Below are 19,349 nucleotides of genomic sequence, written 5' to 3' on the forward strand. Positions count from 1 at the left end.
TCCTAACAGAGCTGGTGATTTGGAAGACTCGTTTACTCTTCAGCTTCCTTTCGCCATGGTCCCAAAATGAAAACGTGCCACGTTTCCTTTGCTCCTGGTGCTGCCAGCGAGGGCCAGCCTGGCCGTCGCAGAGGAGGGGTGAGCACAGCCGTAGTTAAATAGATTCCGAGCTTGAGCAAAGCAGGACATGAGGAGGTTTGCTCCTAGCCAAGCGGCAGTTTTTTTTTCCAAGGCTGCGACACAGTTAAGTGTCAGTTTTAGACTCTTCAGTCTGTCCTCTGTGAAGCAGCTGGTGTCTTTTTTGAATGCCTCCAAGTATCCTGCTAGTGAAGGCAGGGGGCTGGACTCGATGACCTTTCAAGGTCCCTTCCAGTTCTAGGAGATAGGATATCTGCAAGGGATATTGCGAGGGTAGTGTGCTGAAATGGGGCAAGGGTCTGGGACTATGGTTGCCCGTAAAATGCCCACATCTGTCCTACAATCCCTCATTATGAGAGGGCCCTCTCTGTTCTGAGGAAATTTCCAAGACTCCAGATTTCTGATCAGAGGGCCCCTCTGCCCTGCTTCTTACATAACTGCTAAGGAGAGCATTGTAATGAAGTCTGTTTGGAAGGATTGGCCAGGAAGGAGAGACCTTTCCAACTTATAGATGTTAATGGATCAAGGCGAGCTTATGAAAGGAAAGGCGTTTTGGAAGGAGAACTCTAACTGTATGTGATGTCAGAAGGAAGCTAGACCTGCATCAAAAACAATAGACCATAACTCTCTTCAGAAGTATGGCTATAGTCAGAAAAACGTCTATATGGAATTGCCCGTCTTGCTCAATAAGCCTGCTCCCTGGGTATATTCTGTGTTGCATCTTGCTGCCTCCACTGGCAAAAATAAGCTTACAGTTGAACTCCCGTTAGCCCTACAGAGCCAACCCCGCTCTGGGGAAGTGAGCTGGATTTGATTCTGGCTAGTGTATCGCCAACAGAACTAGTACCTTATGTTCTGGGGGTAGACCCTTCATTCCTGCTAATGGAGGATGGAGTCCAGCTAGACTTTGGCTCCCAAGGTGACTTTACAGGGCTGGCTCTTCGCAAAACCATCTTTTAACTTGTAAACAGAGAATTGCTACGGAATCACCAACACCCCCCTCCGCCCCCAGGCACGGAAACCTACAATGCCATTTTTAGAGTCACTTTGCAAGTAGATCCTGCATGTGGGTGTGTGTATTCATGTGCACCTGCCTTTTAGCAAACGAATGGAAGGAGCACTGCGTCACACACAGGCAAGACTGGTAGAGGTAAACCATTTCCATTTGTTTCTGTCTCAGCAGATTGATCTGCAATTAGCAACGTTGGCCAGGAGCACGCTGGAGTTTTCCAGATTGGTTGCTCCATGACTTGACTTAAGAAGGTCCTCCCAGGTTACTGAGCTCTCAACTAAGAGTGTCTGATCCTCTGTCACTCGAGGAAGTACGAAAGGCCATCCAAAGGTTACGGAATGGCCGTGCCGATGGTATTCCACCTGAGCTGCTCAAAGGCCTTTGGCCTCCATCAACTGCTCTTTAAAAGTGTGGGCATCAGAGTGTCAGCAGAACGGGAAGACGGCTTCGTAGTGTCTTTGTACAGGGCAAAGGATCTCGCACCGAGTGCAGCAACTACAGGTCGATCTCATTGCTATCAGTCCCTAGAGAGGTCTTCGCTCTCGGCTCTTTGCTAGGATGCAGCGAATGCTCCTGAACAGACTTGGTGTCCACGGCAATCAGGTTTCACTGCTGGGTGGTTGATAATGAATGCTTCCCTTACGCTACAGCTTCCAGCTGAGCGGCACTGAGAATTTAATTGCTTGCTTCACGTGGCGTATATCGACATCGAAGTGGCTTTTGGTTCTGCTGACAGATCAGCCCTTTGGCTCGCACTGAAAGGAGTTGGCGCCCCGGATGTTCTACCAAATCTGGTGCCCGATCTTTATACCGGTGTGAGCGTGCGCATTGGTTCACGGCTTTTGCCGCGTTTCTGCACAACCTCAGGTGTGCAGCAGGGGATGCATTCTCACCCTGGCACTATGCTGCCAAGCTACCAGCCGGATCTTAGACTTGCTGCTCCACACGTTGGAATCAGGGTTGGTCAAGAAGCGTTCACTGACCAAGACTGTGCCGACAGCGTCTGCCTTGTGGAGAAGCAAAAGAGTTCCAGCCCTGCCCATCAAGCTTCCCAAGACACAGCCCGCACCATGGGGTTGAGCATCTCATAGCAGAAGACCAAGGTCTAGAATTTGGAGCGGGGCCACCAGAGCCCCCCCGGTGCAGGTGGGGTCGAGCACGGATGAGTTCAACTCCCTAAACTGCAAGCCAAGTCCAAATGGTTGCAGCAAACGGGCTGTCCTTCGACCACTAGGTCTCGCTGTCTCCTGCATGAAGTCCAAGTCTTGCTATGGATGCAAAAACTTCTCTATACCGAGACTAAGTCCAGGATCTATCGGGCCTGTGTACCACCTGTATTGCTCTACAGGTCAGAAACCCGGACCGCTTACAGGCAGAGTTGGAGAAGTTAGAGGCATTCCATACGCGCTGTTTGACTTTGTATGAAATGCCATAATCTCAGAGAATGTGGAAGGTGAGGAACATGACAAATGAATAGAGAAACTAGCTTTGTAAGGGTCACAGGCCATGAATAAGTCTCTGCTTTCCTTGGAGACAGAGCTGTTGTCTGGGCTGTCAGACATCTGGACAAGCCATGTCTGTGTTCAGGGGAGCATATCTGTACCTCGATTCTCCTTGGGAAAGGGACACTTCCAGTTTCTGCCTCCAAGTGGCTGGGGCTGCCTGAGATTCAGGGCATCCCAGTGCAAACACCACAGACCCTGCTTTCCAAGGGGTGCCAGGCGAGTGCCATCTGGGATTGACACAAACACTTCCCAGGCTGCCTGTTTGCAAGCACAGAGATGGGTTCATGTGGGCGCATGGGGCCCGGGGATGGGGGTGAATTTTAGGGGCACGCCCGCTGTGCTTGCAGCCTGTGACATTTATTGTCTTTCCAATCACAACCTGACGTGTGAGCCCCAAAAGGCCCTTTTCCCACCAGCAAGAAGCTCTGTGATTATCCCAGAAGTAGTCAGAGATGGAGGGAAGGGGTCCCCTCTGCAGCCACGCTCTGCCCATTGCAAGGCAGGGACCTCCAGTTGCTCATCACACACCTCCCCACTCCTGGCCTAGGTGCAAGTTAAAGCAGCTGAGGTGTTGCTGTAACTTACCCCACTGGTCCCTAAGTGGTTTTTCACGAGTGGAGAATAAGCGGCGCAGAGCTCCTCTCCGGCACATCCCCTGCACCAGAGGAGGGTGCAGAAAGCTGGTTGGTGGACATATTCTCCTCTGTCGGCACCTCCAGCCAGAATACAGCCAGAGCAGAGTGGAGAATATGGCCCCGAAAAGGCATGCAGGTCTCCTAGCCCATCCACCGTTCCCATCTCTCAAACTCCTGCAGTCTCTCCATGCGGCGCTGTGTGCACCATGAGTAGGGAAACATGGGGCAGTGGACAGGAAGTCTGTGCCCCCAGCCACTGCCTGAAACCACGCATGGGGCAAGGCTCTGGATCGGCCCCTGCTTCAGCACTGGGACACGGGGGCCGCCGCTGTGATTAGTGGCAGTGCCAGGACTCCTCTACGTGACCACATTGGTGCTGGGCGATACTGAACGGCCGGCTTCGCTGTGTACAGATCCGTTCTCAGCGCTGAGGCTTGTGTGTCCGGGATCAGGCGGCAGGTGAGTCGGCCAAAACCGCCGGCAGCTAATTAATCCACGATCCTGCCAGGCTCGTGTCTTTGAGGCACGCTCTGTACCCCTGGGTCAGGACGAATGCCTTTCAAATTGAAGGGGAGGGAGGTGGGAAGAAGCTCATAATGTATGTCAGTGGGAGCTCCTGGGGGCTGGTGTGCCAGGCAGCTTGTAACAGATGACGGAGCAGTGACACCTCATTTTTCAGGGGCTCAGTCACTCGGGGATTCAATCTGTCCATAAGAACAGAGAGCCCTTGGTCGGCGATGGCTCATTTATTCGCATGCTCCTTGCAGTTCTTCTCGGGAACCGAGCACAGCGGAGAGTTGAGAGCGCTTGTCATTTGAATCTGTTAATGAGAAAACATCCGCTGTGTGTCATGCCGGTAACACCCGGCGTGCAGGTGACGCCAGGCGTTCGGCACTGCCTGCGTTCATTCACTTGTCCTCGGAGAAGTGGCCTCAGAATAATCATCTAACCGTTTTGCCCACTCGTCTACAAAGGATACTAGGGTCACTTCAGCCCCCAAGGAAATGCAGCTACCTCAGGGATGCAGCAGCTCTTTAAAACGTCAACTCTGTGCAACCGTCTAGGGCAGGAGGTCGAGCAGGGTCCCAAAGCCAACCGCATTCAGGAGGCAGAATGGTAAATCCCCAAACTGGAATTGGCCATGGCAGTGGGGCTAACACATCCCTCCTGTGACCAATGCTCTGGGGAGCAATGTTAGGCCTCTGATCTGAAAGATACTGGGGCGAGGGGAAAGAACGCCCCCGCTGAACCACTTCTTCCGGCTCCCTGGGGCATCCTTGAAGTGGGGCTTTTCTCCTCGAAGACCATAACCGAGCCGGCAGCCCGGCTCGTGAGAGCGGATGGACGCCCGGTGATCCGGCCTCAGGCCTGTGACACACCCGTCGTGTTTCAGAATTACAGGAGCGCCTGGACGTGCTTTGCCCATGCTCCACGTGGAGCTGTAGGGATCTTTCTCCCCACGTCCCAGTAGCTCAGCTCCATGCAGAGGGCTCCCTAAAATCCCGTCCGGAATCGCTGCCGGGGCACTTTTCTTCCCCGGGGGCCGAGCACTGGGACTGGAAGGCCTCTCCCGCGTGGCCTGCAGCGCCTGAACCACTGGGGATCTGGGCTAATTGAGTCAAGGCGACTGTGTTTCGTGGAGTACATCAGGAATAACGTAGTCCTGGGTTGTGGAAATTGGCAGCGGTGGGAGCTCCTATCCCAGCCATTGGGTCTCATAATAAGGCGAGGAGCATGCTGCTTTTTTTAACCTACTCTGTTTACTTGCCCGGATCAGTGCATTGCAACGCAGCAAGAGCTGGCGGAGCTGATGGCCTGGGGAGCCGGAGGAGGCAGCTGCCTGAACCATGAATCCCAGGGCAGGATTTCAGCTTTGTAATCGGAGCAGGCGACTCCCGTTGTTTTTAAATCTCTCGCTCTTATTTTTAAATGGGTTCATTCAATCGCCATTCCGCCGTAACCCTGCCACAACCCCCTGATCTAAGGGGCTTCTCTGCGCGGCTCGGTCTCTGGGTGGTTTTTCCAGCCCTTCGGGCTGTTTTGCAGATGTAAAAATAAAAGCTGGAACATGTAATAACAGCAGCTGCGCGACCGAGCGACGTTGCCGGTGAAGAGGCTGCTGGGAAAAGCGGGGCCAGCGCTGGCCGTGTGTTGATTTAGCCGCGTATCCCGGCAGTTCACGTCGTAGCCGCTTCTCATGAAACGAAGCAGCAGGTATCGCAGCAAGTTTGTCCCCGTCTCAGAGGTGAACAGGAAAGCTGTTGTTTTAAACTGTGTAAGCTCTCGGAGCAGTAACGCCGCCTGCGTCGACATCCCACGTACAAATACATTGGCCCCCAGAAAGGTCAGGAATCAGGCTTGGTGGGGCTGGCAGCTGAAGGGGGGAGAGCCCTGCATTAACCGTCGTGCCCACAAGCCACCTTCCAAGCCCCACCTCGGTCACTTGGCTTGGGCGTTGCACCTGTTCCCTCCCGTCAGCTGTGTTTTAGCTGATTCGATTGTAAGCTCTCCAAGGCAGGAGCCGGACATCTTACTTCTTTGTACAGCACCTTGCAGACCTTGGGGTGGCCCCGAGCCTCTTGGCCAAGTTGCCTGAACAGGGGTGATTTGAGTGAATGGACCCTGGATCAGAACCGGTCCTGCTTTGATTTTGCAGAACCAAAACCTGGCTCCTCCAGCCCAAGTTGGTTCACGAAATCCAGCTTCTCTGCATTTCCCTGCCAACACCTGGGTTCCGGGTTCCTTTTCCTTGGCAAGAGTGGAACAGGCCCCATCAAAACCCAGGGTGTGCATGTGTATTCTGCATGAACACTAGTGCCCTATTGCTGTCTCGGGTGCAGGTTTGACTGTGTATTTATCTACCGAGTGCTGGAGGTTAGCTGCGGACAGAGACACGCTGTCGGAGAAGCCTTGTGAGCACAGAGTGTCCAGGGCATAGGATTCTCTCTGGCCTTGTGCCCAAGTCATGCAGAGGGAGGGGTAAAAGGCAGTGGCAAGTCATGCGTTGCTACTGAGCCGTCTGTGAACCAGGGGGTCTAAGAGGATTGCACCTGGCGCTGGTGGGCGTCTTGTCGTTCTGCAGGCTCGGAGCCTTTCACCACAGATGGAGGCTGAGAGCTGTTCCCGTCTGATGGCTGCCTGGGGGCCTGCGTGATGGCAGCGTGCCCACACAAGCCCCCTAAATGGCACGAGCAGAGGCCAATGGCAATGTGTCACGGCGGCTGACCTCCCCTCTCACCCTCCGAATCCCCATTGAAGAGCAGTGGCGGGGAGCTCGACCTGCCCTGCCCTGTGCTGGCCCAGCTCCGCAGGGCCTGGCCCGGCTGGTCCAGTGCCTCTGAGCAATGCTACGTTCAGAGCCACGCCCTGCGGCGGGGCTGTGCGCCTGTCTGCTCTCCTCCACCGGCACCTGTCTCCCGACATCCGGCCCCGCAGCCAGGCGCGTGCCTGTGTCTCTGGGCTGCCCCGTCGGCAGGTTACTTGGGAAGGACTTTCATACGCTTTCGGTGGCTCGTAAAGGGAGCCGGGCTGGGAAGTGCAGTGCAGGGTGACGTTCCGGCTTCAGTTTAGTGCCGAATGGGACACTGGAGCAGCCTCGCGGATGCTTAAACCCTCAGCCCTGTCTCTTTAAAAGCACCCGCAGAGGAGCAGCGCTGAAGGCCTGTATCCGAACCTGCCAGAGAGCAGGCTGAGGCGGGACGGCAAACAGCGAGATCCTGAGTGAAGCAGTCCCTGGGCTGTCAGTCTGGCTGCGTGGCTTCTTCCAGGAAAAGGGCTCTTCGAGCTCCCTTTGATTTATTCCCGATCTGTTGTTTAGACTGTGCAGATATAATAACGCACGAGCCAAGCGGCGGCTGTTCCCAGCGAGCAGTATCAAGGAGCTCCATTAATCCCCATGATGGATGGGGCTGGGGAGGGGAACGGTCTGTTTCCCATTTCCCAGAGGAAGGGGGGAAGTTTGGCTTATGCTGCCCGAGCGGTGAACAGGCAGCCGTGCGAGTCGATGGGGAGCCCCGCATGCTGCCCGGGGATGGATTTCACCCCCGGGGCCAAGTCTCGGGCAGGACCCCCACCGGATCTCGCTGGAGCCTCTGGAACTATGGCCATAGCGGAAATCCTCTGTCGGGAGAGCCTCCTTCATGGGCCTGGAATGCGCCGGCTCGTCTGTTAAATCCATCACGTCGGCCCCACTTCCCACACATCCCCAGCTGCTTCACCCTGCCGCCAGTGCGCTCCTTGTCGGACAGTCTGTTCCCACTCTCCCGAGGGCCGTCCTTAAGGGAGCACTCCTGCCTGGCTGGGAATTCGGGGGGTGGGGAGAGAGCCACACGCAGCCTTCTGGCTGGTGGGAGTCAGTTGCAACCCTGCTAACACTCGGTATGATGCAGAGGTCAAGCCAGTGTTCGTTGAGGCCATTTGAAGCAAACTCCTCCCAGGAGACCTGCTGCAGTGGGAGCTCCCCTTTCCTGTGGGGTAGAAGGAATGGGGTGGAGCTGGCTGCCCCTGGGACAGGGGACTCCCTCCAGTCTGCCATTCCCTGTGCCCATTTTGCCGTGCCAAGTGCCCTGTGCTTTCTCTGTGCTTTCTCTGTGTTCCTGGTGTCTGTGATCCACCAGTCACACACTTATGCTGGGCAGAGTAGGGAGTGCGGCCCTGCTGTTCACACGTACTGCCGGCCTGAGCAAACCACCTGCACAGCGTCTTGGGGGCCATGTGCACTAGAAAAACCGGTACTTATATCGCAGCACCTGTGCTAACCCGCGAGCATTAAACAGGGCTGGGCGGAGGCACGGGACTGCGATGCCACAGCACTCTGTAAAAAGCAACAGAGGGTCCTGTGGCACCTTTGAGACTAACAGAAGTACTGGGAGCATAAGCTTTCGTGGGTAAGAACCTCACTTCTTCAGATGCAAGTAATGGAAATCTCCAGAGGCAGGTATAAATCAGTGTGGAGATAACGAGGTTAGTTCAGTCAGGGAGGGTGAGGTGCTCTGCTAGCAGTTGAGGTGTGAACACCAAGGGAGGAGAAACTGCTTCTGTAGTTGGATAGCCATTCACAGTCTTTGTTTAATCCTGATCTGATGGTGTCAAATTTGCAAATGAACTGGAGCTCAGCTGTTTCTCTTGGAGTCTGGTCCTGAAGTTTTTTTGCTGTAAGATGGCTACCTTTACATCTGCTATTGTGTGGCCAGGGAGGTTGAAGTGTTCTCCTACAGGTTTTTGTATATTGCCATTCCTGATATCTGACTTGTGTCCATTTATCCTCTTGCGTAGTGACTGTCCAGTTTGGCCAATGTACATAGCAGAGGGGCATTGCTGGCATATGATGGCATATATAACATTGGTGGACGTGCAGGTGAATGAGCCGGTGATGTTGTAGCTGATCTGGTTAGGTCCTGTGATGGTGTTGCTGGTGTAGATATGTGGGCAGAGTTGGCATCGAGGTTTGTTGCATGGGTTGGTTCCTGAGTTAGAGTTGGTATGGTGCGGTGCATGGTTGCTGGTGAGAATATGCTTTTGATAATGTATGGCATAATCTCTCACTGTGGTCTGTGCAGTATGTAGATAGCAATGGATTTTTCACCTTCAGTCCATTTGGTATGATGTCCATCCGTTTGCATTTGGAAAGAAAGATGATATCCGTCTGTATTTGTGCAAGTTTCTTCATGAGGTTGATAGATTTCCATTCCATACGGCTAAATGCAGTGCCTTGCATGGTGTCAAGTATCAGAGGGGTAGCCGTGTTAGTCTGAATCTGTAAAAAGCAACAGAGGGTCCTGTGGCACCTTTGAGACTAACAGAAGTACTGGGAGCATAAGCTTTCAGGGGTAAGAACCTCACTTCTTCAGATAGTGAGGTCTGTCTACACTGTCGCTCTGTCTACACTGCGCGCCAGTGCAGCTGCCCTGTTGCTGTGAGACAGGCTCTCAGCCTCCTAGTATAGACAAGATCTTTGGTCGGTCACGGAGAGAGAGTGGAAGAGATGAACTCCCTTCCCTGGCTCAGATGAGAAGAGCCGTGTGTAGCTGGGCACGGGGCAGAGGGTGTGAGCTGCGCTGCCGATCATGGCGAAGGAGCATCAGATGCTTGAGCTCTGTGCTGGTGGGAGCCCCCCGTCGCCCAGCTGACAGACTGATCTGCTGCCCTGACACCCACCCCCACCCCCCCACACACACACACACACACACCCCTCTCCAGGAGTTGGATTCGGGTTTCCTCGCCAATCCACCTACCAGGCCAGGGGTGACTCTTCCATGTCATTCCCTCCTTTTTCCACGAGAGGGCGCGCTAGGTCACCTTGCTAGCACTGCAGGGACTAGCCTGGGTGAGCGGGGAGCATGCAGGCACGGCCCTGCTAGTGCCCTGCCATGTGGGGGGGTGGGAATGCTCCACTCACTGCCCGGGGGAGAAGTGGGGGGCCTGGCCCTGAGACCTGTTGCTGTGTCCGGCTGAGCAAAACGCGAGGCAAACTGCTACACAGAGAAAGTACAGGTGCGTTTCCAAGCCCAGGGCTGGCTCCGCCCAGGGTGTAGATCAGTTCGGCTCCATTGCCTTCCATGGAGCCACCAGCCGAGGATGTGGCCCGTCCCACGTGGCTGTGTGAAGCGAGAAGGGCTCACTGAGACCCCTCCAAGTTAGAGAGCAGAGAGCTCTGGTCCCCCCGAGTCCATATCTCAGGGGCCAGGCCGGATATTTCCCTGCCGTACAGGTTGGCGGATGTCTGGCCCCCGGGGGCAGGGCAAGGAGGGCTTGGGACGGCGAGAAAGAAAACGTGCAGTGGTGGAAATAGTCTGATGAGGTCTTAACCCAGCAGGGAATTGAGGACTCCGCAGAGCCAGGCCTGTGACGCTCCCCTTGGGGAGCACCTCCGGCTCCCCTGGCTAAACCGTCTCCGGGGCTCCCTGGGCTGTTGTGTGAAACGCTTCTGAGGCCTCTTCCAGCCCTGGCACTGGGGTCCAGAGCACGGGGCTTTCCCTGCCTGAGCAGAGCACGCACAGGGTCCCCACCCTCCCCTTGAGTCTCACCGGCCGGGGGGTTTTCCCTTCCCAGATGGCTCTTTACTTCTGCGCTGGCGTCCTGGAAGACGAGACCCTCTTCCGCCACTACGCCCTGAATGTGCCGCTCTACACCCACTTCACCTCGCCCATCCGCCGCTTTGCTGACATCCTCGTGCACCGGCTCCTCTCCGCCTCCCTGGGTAGGTGCCTGAAGGGGGCTGCCCTCGGCCGCCCGATCAGGGCTAGTGGAGTCACAGACTGAGAGGCTGCTGCCAGGAGCCTCACGGCTGGGAAGGGAAGATACGAGGGAGGAGGTGTCAGGACTCCTGGGTTCTGCTGTGGATTTGGACAGACCCTGTATGGGCATGGACAGGTCCCTGGCCCCTCTGCTCACTGCAGCCGTGTCTATAATTCTCCAGCCTCGGACCAGGCCCCCACTCTCTTGCTGTTCAGCGGGCTCTGGGGATCTGCCCTCCCGTGAAGCGGGGCAGGGGGAGTGTAGCTACCTTAGCAGGCTCTGCCTGTCCAGTGGGGATTCCAGTTGGGAGCTGCTCAGAGATCCTGGGGCACACCTCTGGGGAATGCCAGACTCCTGGTGCCCTAGGGTGAGTGTTGTCCCCACCAGGCCCCTTACCACCAGTCGTTGTGGCTTGTTTCCCTCCCAGGCTCGGGGCGCCCGGTCCAGATGAGAAAGGAGGCCATCCAGAAGCAAGCGGACCACTGCAATGACCGGAAAATGGCTTCCAAGAGGGTGCAGGAGCTCAGCGCTGACCTGTTCTTCGCCATCTTCGTCAGGGTGAGAGCACAGCCACCGTGACGCTAAACGAGCTGGCGCTGGGAGCGGGGCCTGGAGCTCTCCTTTCGGCCCTCGGGCATCGAGATGATGCCTTGGTTCCCTTTGGGGGGCGGTCTCTCAAGAACACCCTGGCACTGAAATCTCCCCTCCCCCCCCATCAGGTGACCCTGTCCTATGGGGCAGGGCTTGCTCTGGAGATGGCCCCTGGCCTGATCAGCCACTGGCTCTCCTCCCTCTTGTGCCCCACAAGGAGCAAGTGCTGCTTCTGGCTTCAGTGCTGCTGATGTTTCTCCCTGTCTTGTCCTAATAGGGCCATGGGCCCCGTGGCCTCTTCCCTGGGGCGGCTGTTCAGAGTCCAAGCAGGGTCTATGTAGGTGACCGTGCTTCCCACAGCACTGGAGGGCTCGACAGTCCCTCCCAGCTAGTTCTTAGGAGTGCTACAGTCCATGGGGTGTCCCGGCGACTGGTACCCCGTGGGGCTGGCTGGCACCCTGGTCGGGACTGGGGAGAGGATCCGCTGTGCTCCATAGCGACTGGGGAGAGGGAGCGTTACATCCCAGCAGAGGAGCAATTTACAAACTGCCTGGGCGCTGCCCAGGTGGGCAGAGAGTTGTGGGACACTGGGATGGTCTCTGGGCGGGAGCCCTCCTTGGGAGTATCTCGCTCGTGACCGTGCTTTGTGTTGGCAGGAGTGCGGCCCGCTGGAGTCAGAGGCAATGGTGATGGGCGTCCTGAACAAGGCCTTCGACGTCCTGGTGCTGAGATTCGGAGTTCAGAAACGCATCTACTGTAACGTACGTGCCCTTGAGCACCGGGTCGACCTTCGGCTGGCCCTTCCGTTAATCCTCCCTACCTCGCACCCGGGCTGCTCTGCTGGGTAGTAACGGCTGGAGTGCTGGTCGAGGCCCTTCTGTGTCCTCTAGCCGGGCGGTGCCAAGTACCCACTGGCAATTCGACACCGCACTGCCACCACCAGAGCTGCCCTGGGGCCAAGTGCAACTGGGGAAGACCACAAGGGAGGGGAGGGGAGGGTGTCTTCACTGCACAGGGAACCCAAGTGAGGCGGGTTAGTCTTGCCAGGGGGTGTGCGTCCCCATAGATGCTGCCTCCTCACTCTTTCTGCACTCGCCTCTGTGCGTCCAGGGTCACAGCCCCTGGTTCTCTGTGCTGAGCCGCTCTAGGATTCTTCCCAGTCAGGTGTGTCAGTTGCTGGAGAACGGCTCTGTCCTTCAGGGGGAATTGTGGGAAGGCACTGGAGGACTATTACCACGCAAGTGAGTCTGCCTGGATCCTCCCTGCAAAATGGGTCATTCCAGCCCGGTTAAATCGAAGCCTAGTTTCTAACCGGTCCTCCCCAGACGGGTCAGTTTGCCTGGGCTTAATGCACCTCCAAACCTGGGTCAGAGGGGTTTGTGTGAGGGGCAGGTAAGCACCTGGGTTAACTGCGCAGTGAAGACAGACCCTAAAGAGCAGTGTAGGTCAGGCTGCAGAGGACGGCCCTACCCAGTGGGATGGTGCAGAGCCAGTGTTTGGCTGGGTGTTCGCTCTAATAGGTTTAGCGCCATTTCAACCGTAACCGTCTTGTAACAAAATAGTGCGAGATGGACTGTAACTTGCGGTGTACTCGAGTGCCTCCAAACAAGACCTTGACAGGAGGCTCACCTCACGCTCCTAGTCTCCTGCAGCTCTGTCTGGGGGTTCCCCTTAGACCCCCAAAGCCCCCAGGCAGGACAAGAGCAGAAGCGAAGGAAGCCAGAAGGTTCCGTAGCGTGTTCGCTTTTGTTAGAAGTGATTTCATGTTTTCCACTCCTCTGCTTCACGGTTGTGCGTGCCAGAAATGGGTAACGATTCACTAGGAAAAGTGAAATGAAACCAGGGCTTGTGGTCCGGAGGTCGGGTTGGGGCTGAACTGGGGAAGCAGTTGGTTTTAACTGCATTTGATCACATCATAAATCTGGGACCATTTGGAAGCGGTTTGCTGTAGTCTAGCACCTGCAGTTAGTGACAGCTCTATTGCTGACAATGGCATCTTGACATGGAATGTACGGAGTGATATACAGCCTGTGTGTGGGTGGATTCCAGCCGTACTTCATTTCCACCGGCATCTCGTGGGAGGTTACAGAGCTGGGGGCGCTTTACACAGGGTACTGGACAAAAAGACCTTGGCAGTCCTTTACACGCCGGGGGGAGATGGTAATAGTGTCTTGCTAAGCAGGGTCCAGTGAAGCCAGCGGATCTAGTCGCAGGATTGTGGGAGCAGCCAGATTCCTTACCCGTCCGAGGAGGGGCCAGAAACCAGGGGTGGGGGACAGAATTCCTTGGGTTCCAGCGCCGCTCCTGGAAGTCAGTGCTTTCCCCAACGTGCGGTCTGTTCTGCAGGCTCTGCCGCTGACCGGAGTCCGCTTTGAGAAGGTGGGGAAGAAGCCTGAACTAACTCTCCTGTGGGAGCCGGAGACCCCAGAGCAGGAAGCTGCCCCTCAGGTAAAGCCCACACCAATGGCTCAGTGCATCAGCACTGCCTAGACCTTGTCTGCCTCCCCACCCACCAGGCTCTCCACTGGGCTCAGGGCCAGATTTTCAGTGAGGTGCAGTAGGCACATGGCTGGGGACGCCTTACCTCTCTAAAACGTGCCACACGAAAGTCAGCTGGGGGCGGGAGGGACTGGAGATGCTGCGCCTCGGGGCGCGTAAGTGTAAATCCGGCCCTGGCTGGGCGCGGGGTTCTCGTAGTCCCTGCCAGTCCCGGCCCCAGCCCACCGCTCTAATCCCTGCAGTAGACAGTGTTTCTGCAGGCTCCTGGCCTCCCTCAGGCTGCATCCTCCCGTTACATCCCGGCATTCTGGCTTCTGTTTCCCCAAGTGGCCACCCTCTTCTCTGGTTCATTCCCATTACTGCCTGGCTTTCTAGCCTCTCTGCCTCCAGAGGTGCTGGAATCCGGGGTGCTGGGGGGGGGACTGCTGCTCCCCCTGGCTTGAGGGGGTTTCCCTTGCATGCAGGGTTGGGTCAATGGCTCTCAGCACCCCCACTACACAAATTGTTCCAGCCCCTGACACACACACACACCCTGGCCAGCAGCCCTTTGGATCCTCTGCCCTCCCTGCTGTGTGCCATGTCTCCCACTTCTGTGGCCTCTATGAATGTAATTAACGTGCTGTTTACTGCTCGTCTAGATCGTTAATTAAGATGTTAAGCAAGATTGGGTCTGCCTGTGCCTCTGGCTAGATACCTTCCCCACCTCATTGCTCTGGCCTTTATCATTCCCCTTCTGCGGGACTTTTCAGGCAGCTTTCAGCCCATGTGGCAGGCAGCGCTCAGATCCAATTAGAACCAATGTTTCAAGTCCGATTTCCCCAGACGTGGTGTTAATGCTTTAATAGAGTTGAGAAATCGGTCTCCTGTGTCCCCATCAGCTATTAAGGCAGTAACTCAATCAAGGGGATTGATTGCATTTGTCTGGCTTGATTAAGTACTTACCTTGATGCCAGACAAAAGTTGGCAACACTTTAAAATAATGGTCTAGTTGATTGCCTTGAAATTCCCAGGGATGAATCCCTATCCCCTGGCTGAGGCTTGATCTGCACTTAAAATCCTCCGCCAGTCAGGGGTGTGAAAAATCCACACACACCCGCCCCCCCTCCAGCACCAGAGCTCTGCAGACCTAGCCCCCCCCCCCCCACTCCTCCGGAGACTCAGCCCTGTTGACAGACCAATGCTTCTGTCAATGTAGCTACCATCTTGGGGAGGTGGTGGTCCTACCCCCCTTCCGTCGGTGTAGGCTCTGGCTACGCTCCAGGGTTACCCTGGATCCTGCGACGTAGGCACGCCGGGAGAGTAAGCTGCTTCAGGCTCTCCCACGGCCGCGCGCTCCCTTTAAAGCTGACTTGGCTGGGGAAGGGCCCTGGAACCCGCCCCGCGTGGCCCCAGTTCATCCTGTCGTACAGGAGCTGGGATCACTTACACACTTGCCGGGAGCAGCATGAAAAATGACTGCCCAGCGTGAGCAGAGCCCAGCCCCGGGGCTAATCATTTTTGGAAAGTAAACATTCAGCCATGGAGGAAACTCCTCCACGAATCTCCCCCGCCTCCTAAGCAAACACCCCCGCTGGGATTGCTCCTTCCAAGTCAAGAGATCCCTTTGTCAATAAATCTCTAACCCCTGGAACCGCTGCGGCCTTCCCAGAGCTTTGCTGAAGCAGCAAGAAGCAATGTCACCCTGACATGCACCCTCCTGGAGCACAGACTCTTCTCCCCGTCACGCCCCGGCGTTCGCCTGCGGGGCCAGGCAGCACCACCCCCTCAGCCAGGCTCTGCACGGCGGGAGGGGCCTTGCGCGCCTTTGCAAGGCTTGGCGGCGGCCTCTTGGTTTGGCTGAGCCCAGCCGGGGAGGGAGAACATCTGTAAAGGCTGTTTGCAAAATAGGTTAAACGTGCAGAGGCCGGGCGGCTGCTGGGCTCAGCCCCGTCTCTGGTGCTGATGGGGAGCCAGACTCCTAGGGGGTTCCAGCGGCACCCTCCCCCTCCACTGCGTAACTTTGGTAACGGCAGCAAAACTAAGGGGTGAATTGCCCTATGCCAGCCTCCTGGTACAGCCGGGGGGCAGCCAGCCTGTGCCCCTGTCCGGCTGGTTTTACTGCTTCAGCTCAATGAAAGGAGGGAAATGACAGCTCCAGTGTCCGCTGGCCAGCATAGGAGTACAGGATACAGGAACCTGAGTGGCGAACCCGAGTTAAGAACACACCTTTTTTCCCCCATGTAGCCGTACCCTAACTCTCCAGTCGATCCCCCCCGCCTAGCCAGGGCCTAGGCCGCTGGAACTGTTGCCGTTTGGCGATTTGCTGGGGCGTGAACAAGTTACTGTATACAGTAGAACAGTGACCAGGAAAAGTGTGTGACGGCTCCAGTGATCACCACCACAGTCCCAATGCCATCGCTGGAGCTCTTCCCAGCAGTGAGCCTGGGCCTGCTTGTGGGGCTGGGACCAGATCGGCGGCTGCTGTCAGGCGTCTCGGCTCCATTGAAATAACTGAAGTCCATAGAACTACAACGCTGACAGACACCCAGGGAGGCGCACCAGACACTTGAACGACTCTACCCATCCGTGGGGTCCTTCGGGCTGTCAGTCGGCTGGGCCCTGACAGCGAACCTTCCACTAACGAGATGTTTCAAAAGTTAAATCTCGTTAAACAAGAGAGTTTAATTTTGATTCTGGTCACACCCAAGCTGCATAAAAAGGATTGGCTAAAAGAGGAAGGCAGGTTGCTCTGGGATTGATTGTCCAGGGTCTATATTTCCTTCTGTAACTAGTACAGTCAGTTCCATTCTGAAGTCTGCTCTGATATGCTGAATGTACAAGCCGGCATTGTCTTACTGAGGGAATGTGGCTGTGTTAGATCCGTCTGATACCTACGCACCGGGCATGCCGACTGTCCTGCTGGCCAAGGCTCTGGGGCAGAGCACGAAGGGGCAGCAGGTTCGGACCGTGCCACCTGCTAGTCCGAGATTGAAGCCAGATTACACCACGGTGTGGGGATGAACAAAGCCACCTGGGTCAGGCCCCTGGGCTGGGAAGGCCCCGTCATGTTTCAGTGTGTTTCCAGTCTAGCTGAGTTCTCATCGCTGTGTTCGGTGGGGTACGTGTCAGTGAGCTGGCTGACTTGGTGCCTGGAATCCAGATCGCAGCAGTGAGCAGGGAGCTGCTAATTAGCAGCAGCTTCTGGTTTCACAGGCACCAAATCAGCAACTCCTCCCGGTCCTTCTCCAGCCTGCCATGCTGAGGGACCTGGAGCCTCCCCAGGCCACACCTCCCCATTAAAGCTGAGCTTTCTCAGACCTTCTCCAGCCCCTCAGACTCCCAGCGGGTTGTCAGTGCAGGCCCTTGGTTGGGTAAATACGGGCAGTTTGCACGGCTCCTGGAGCAGCAGCAGCCCTAGACTAACGCGTTGTTGGAAGCCAGCTAACCTGGGGTCCCCTTTGTCTTTTCTCCCTGGCCAAAGGTGATCACCATCTTCACCTTGGTGGAGGTCGTCCTGACGTCCGACAGCGGCCCCCTGAAGTACAGCGCGGTGCTCAAGAGACCGGGCCGGGAGAAGTGAGCGCCGCGGGCTCCGTCGCCTGCCACCCCGCCATGCCGCCAGACTCCTCTGGTCCCGCCAGGCCTTACACTGCCCTCCCCTAGCTCCGCGGGGGTGGGGGAGGGAACTTTTTAAATTAATTCAGTTTTACTTCCGGTTTGGATTTTAACCTGGGTGGCGGGGGGAGCTCGGGTCTTTCCTGGCTGAGATCGTTGAAGCTGCAGGAACATTAACGCTGTTTCTAAAATAGTTTTTAGCCTTTTTTTTTTTTTTTTTTTTAATGCTGCTGACTGCCCCTCCCCCGCCGCCCGAGCCAGCCTCTTGGAGGGGTTGCTGCTGTCCCTGGTGCTTTGGGCCATTCTGGACGTGGGAGAACCAGGGGGCCACCGACCGGTTTCTTGCTGAATTCTGCATCCCGTAATAAAGCTCTGGCCAGCGATGGAATGTGTGTGGCGTTTATTTGGTCTCCCCCGGATTCCAAGGGCGGGAATCCTGGGCAATCGCTCCTCTTCCCGGCAGGCTCAGGCCATTCTGCGCTTGCTGTTTCTCAGCACGTTGTGAAATTCAAGATCACGCAGCAGCTAGATCGTCTGCGTTTCCCGCTCGGGCGGTACTTGCACAACAGACGAGTGGGGGGATGAGGGATGTTTGCTCTTGGCTATCGCAGTCGGTTTGTTCATCTTTCGGTCTGCGTGTTTCACGGGAGCCTTTGGCTTTCTGAGCCAACTGCTGGCACGGTGCCCCAGGGTAGTCCTCTGTCCAGAGATGCCCGTGACTCTCCTGCTGGAGATGATGCTGTTTCCGGGGGTGAGGGTCAAGGTCAATCCAAAGGAGCGTGGGGAAAAGCTGCACAGGTGGAGAGCACCTGTCTGTGTCAAATTCAGCAGGCCCCACCCAGAGCCGCTTGGGATATTGCGAAGGAGACGCAGGCCCCGTCCCTCCTCTTCCCTTCCCAGTCAGCCGTCCTGCTATGGACAGCAAGTGCCAGACCGCCCGGTGCCTCTGAGCCCCAGAGCCCATCTTGCAGTGGCCTCCTTTGCATGCTCCCCACACCCTCCCCTGCTTTGACTCATCCCAGCCAGCCTTGCTAAGTTCATATCAGCTGCTCCTCAACTCCCACGTGAGTCACCGCTCGGCAAGTGCACTCCAGCGAGCGCCGACCAAACCCTGGCACCAGTCACGGTCAGGGTGCTACTGCGAGATGACCGGGGAGGGGAAGGGGGGAGGTATGCAGAGGAGATTTAAGCCATTAATCATCTGGCTTAGACCAAAGTCATCCCACTAAAGAAAACCAGCAGGCCCTGACTCCCTCCAATCCTGAGTGTGTCCATCTCGTAAAGCACAGAGATTGCCAAACACTGTCGCCCCTGCAGCATTCTACCGGGGGCCTGGGCACCAGCTTCCCAGGCCTTGTCCAGCGTGGGAGTCAAAGGGGTGATGTTAGCTTGTGTTAAAGGCAGTGGCTGTGTAACAACAGACTTCTAGTCGTGCTAGCTAACCCATTGCGACAGCCCCTAGTCTAGGCAAGGCCTGACTGTCATTGGGGGGAGAGGGGAGGAGACCGGCCCAGACTGGCCGCCTAGAGCAGTTACTGCTTCAGTTCAAAGCGGGAGCAGTCGGTGGAGCCCTGCATGGTTCAGGGCCCAGTTCTCTCAGACCCATCTGACCCCTTGGTCTTCCTAACGTGGTCCTCTCACTGCTCTGATGGGCAGGGCGATAGTTAACGCTGTTGACATTGTGTCACTGAGCCCCTCAGCCAACGCCGCCTCTGAATGGTCCTGCCCTTTCGTAAAGCACTGGGGGGTCAGCTGATGAACCGCGCCAGGGGAGTGTTCAATACGCTCCTCGTAGGGAGTGGAGGGCAGCTCACGCCTGGTTTCCCACTCTCCGCAGCTTGAGCAGATCCCGTTCCCAAGGTTCCCTTCAGCCGTAAAGGACAAGGAGCTGAGATTCTCAAGAGCAAGACGGCAGCCTCAGAAAGATGTGGTGCCTGGCACAACCCTGCCCCACTCCTCCTCCCCAGATTGACCCTGGGCTCCACCCTTCCCTCGGGGACCTCTTCCAGAGCCTTCATAGGCCTCGCCGCTGGGAAATATTTCCAGCCATTGAGCTGAGATTCCCCATTGCAGAATTCCCTTGGCTGATACCCCCTGGCCTAAATAAGGCCTAGCCCAGCTTGGGGTTTGCCCCCCTCC

The 19,349-nt window shown here is 56.4% G+C and overlaps 1 protein-coding gene across 12 annotated transcripts in view; it reads left to right on the forward strand.

Moving 5' to 3' along the window:
* Positions 1 to 17,593, forward strand: part of DIS3L2 (DIS3 like 3'-5' exoribonuclease 2) — a 270,679-nt gene extending 253,086 nt beyond the window's left edge. For all 12 annotated transcript variants that reach the window (XM_008173711.4, XM_065557595.1, XM_024110278.3 and 9 more), the window contains 5 exons: positions 10,341 to 10,488; positions 10,954 to 11,084; positions 11,774 to 11,878; positions 13,464 to 13,565; positions 17,077 to 17,593. In XM_008173711.4, coding sequence (XP_008171933.1) covers positions 10,341 to 10,488; positions 10,954 to 11,084; positions 11,774 to 11,878; positions 13,464 to 13,565; positions 17,077 to 17,175 — 585 coding nt within the window. In that variant the 3' untranslated portion in view covers positions 17,176 to 17,593. The remainder of the gene's footprint in view (positions 1 to 10,340; positions 10,489 to 10,953; positions 11,085 to 11,773; positions 11,879 to 13,463; positions 13,566 to 17,076) is intronic.
* Positions 17,594 to 19,349: the final 1,756 nt, after the last annotated feature.

The sequence above is a fragment of the Chrysemys picta genome, chromosome 9 (assembly GCF_011386835.1).
Source record: "Chrysemys picta bellii isolate R12L10 chromosome 9, ASM1138683v2, whole genome shotgun sequence".
Taxonomy (NCBI): domain Eukaryota; kingdom Metazoa; phylum Chordata; order Testudines; family Emydidae; genus Chrysemys; species Chrysemys picta.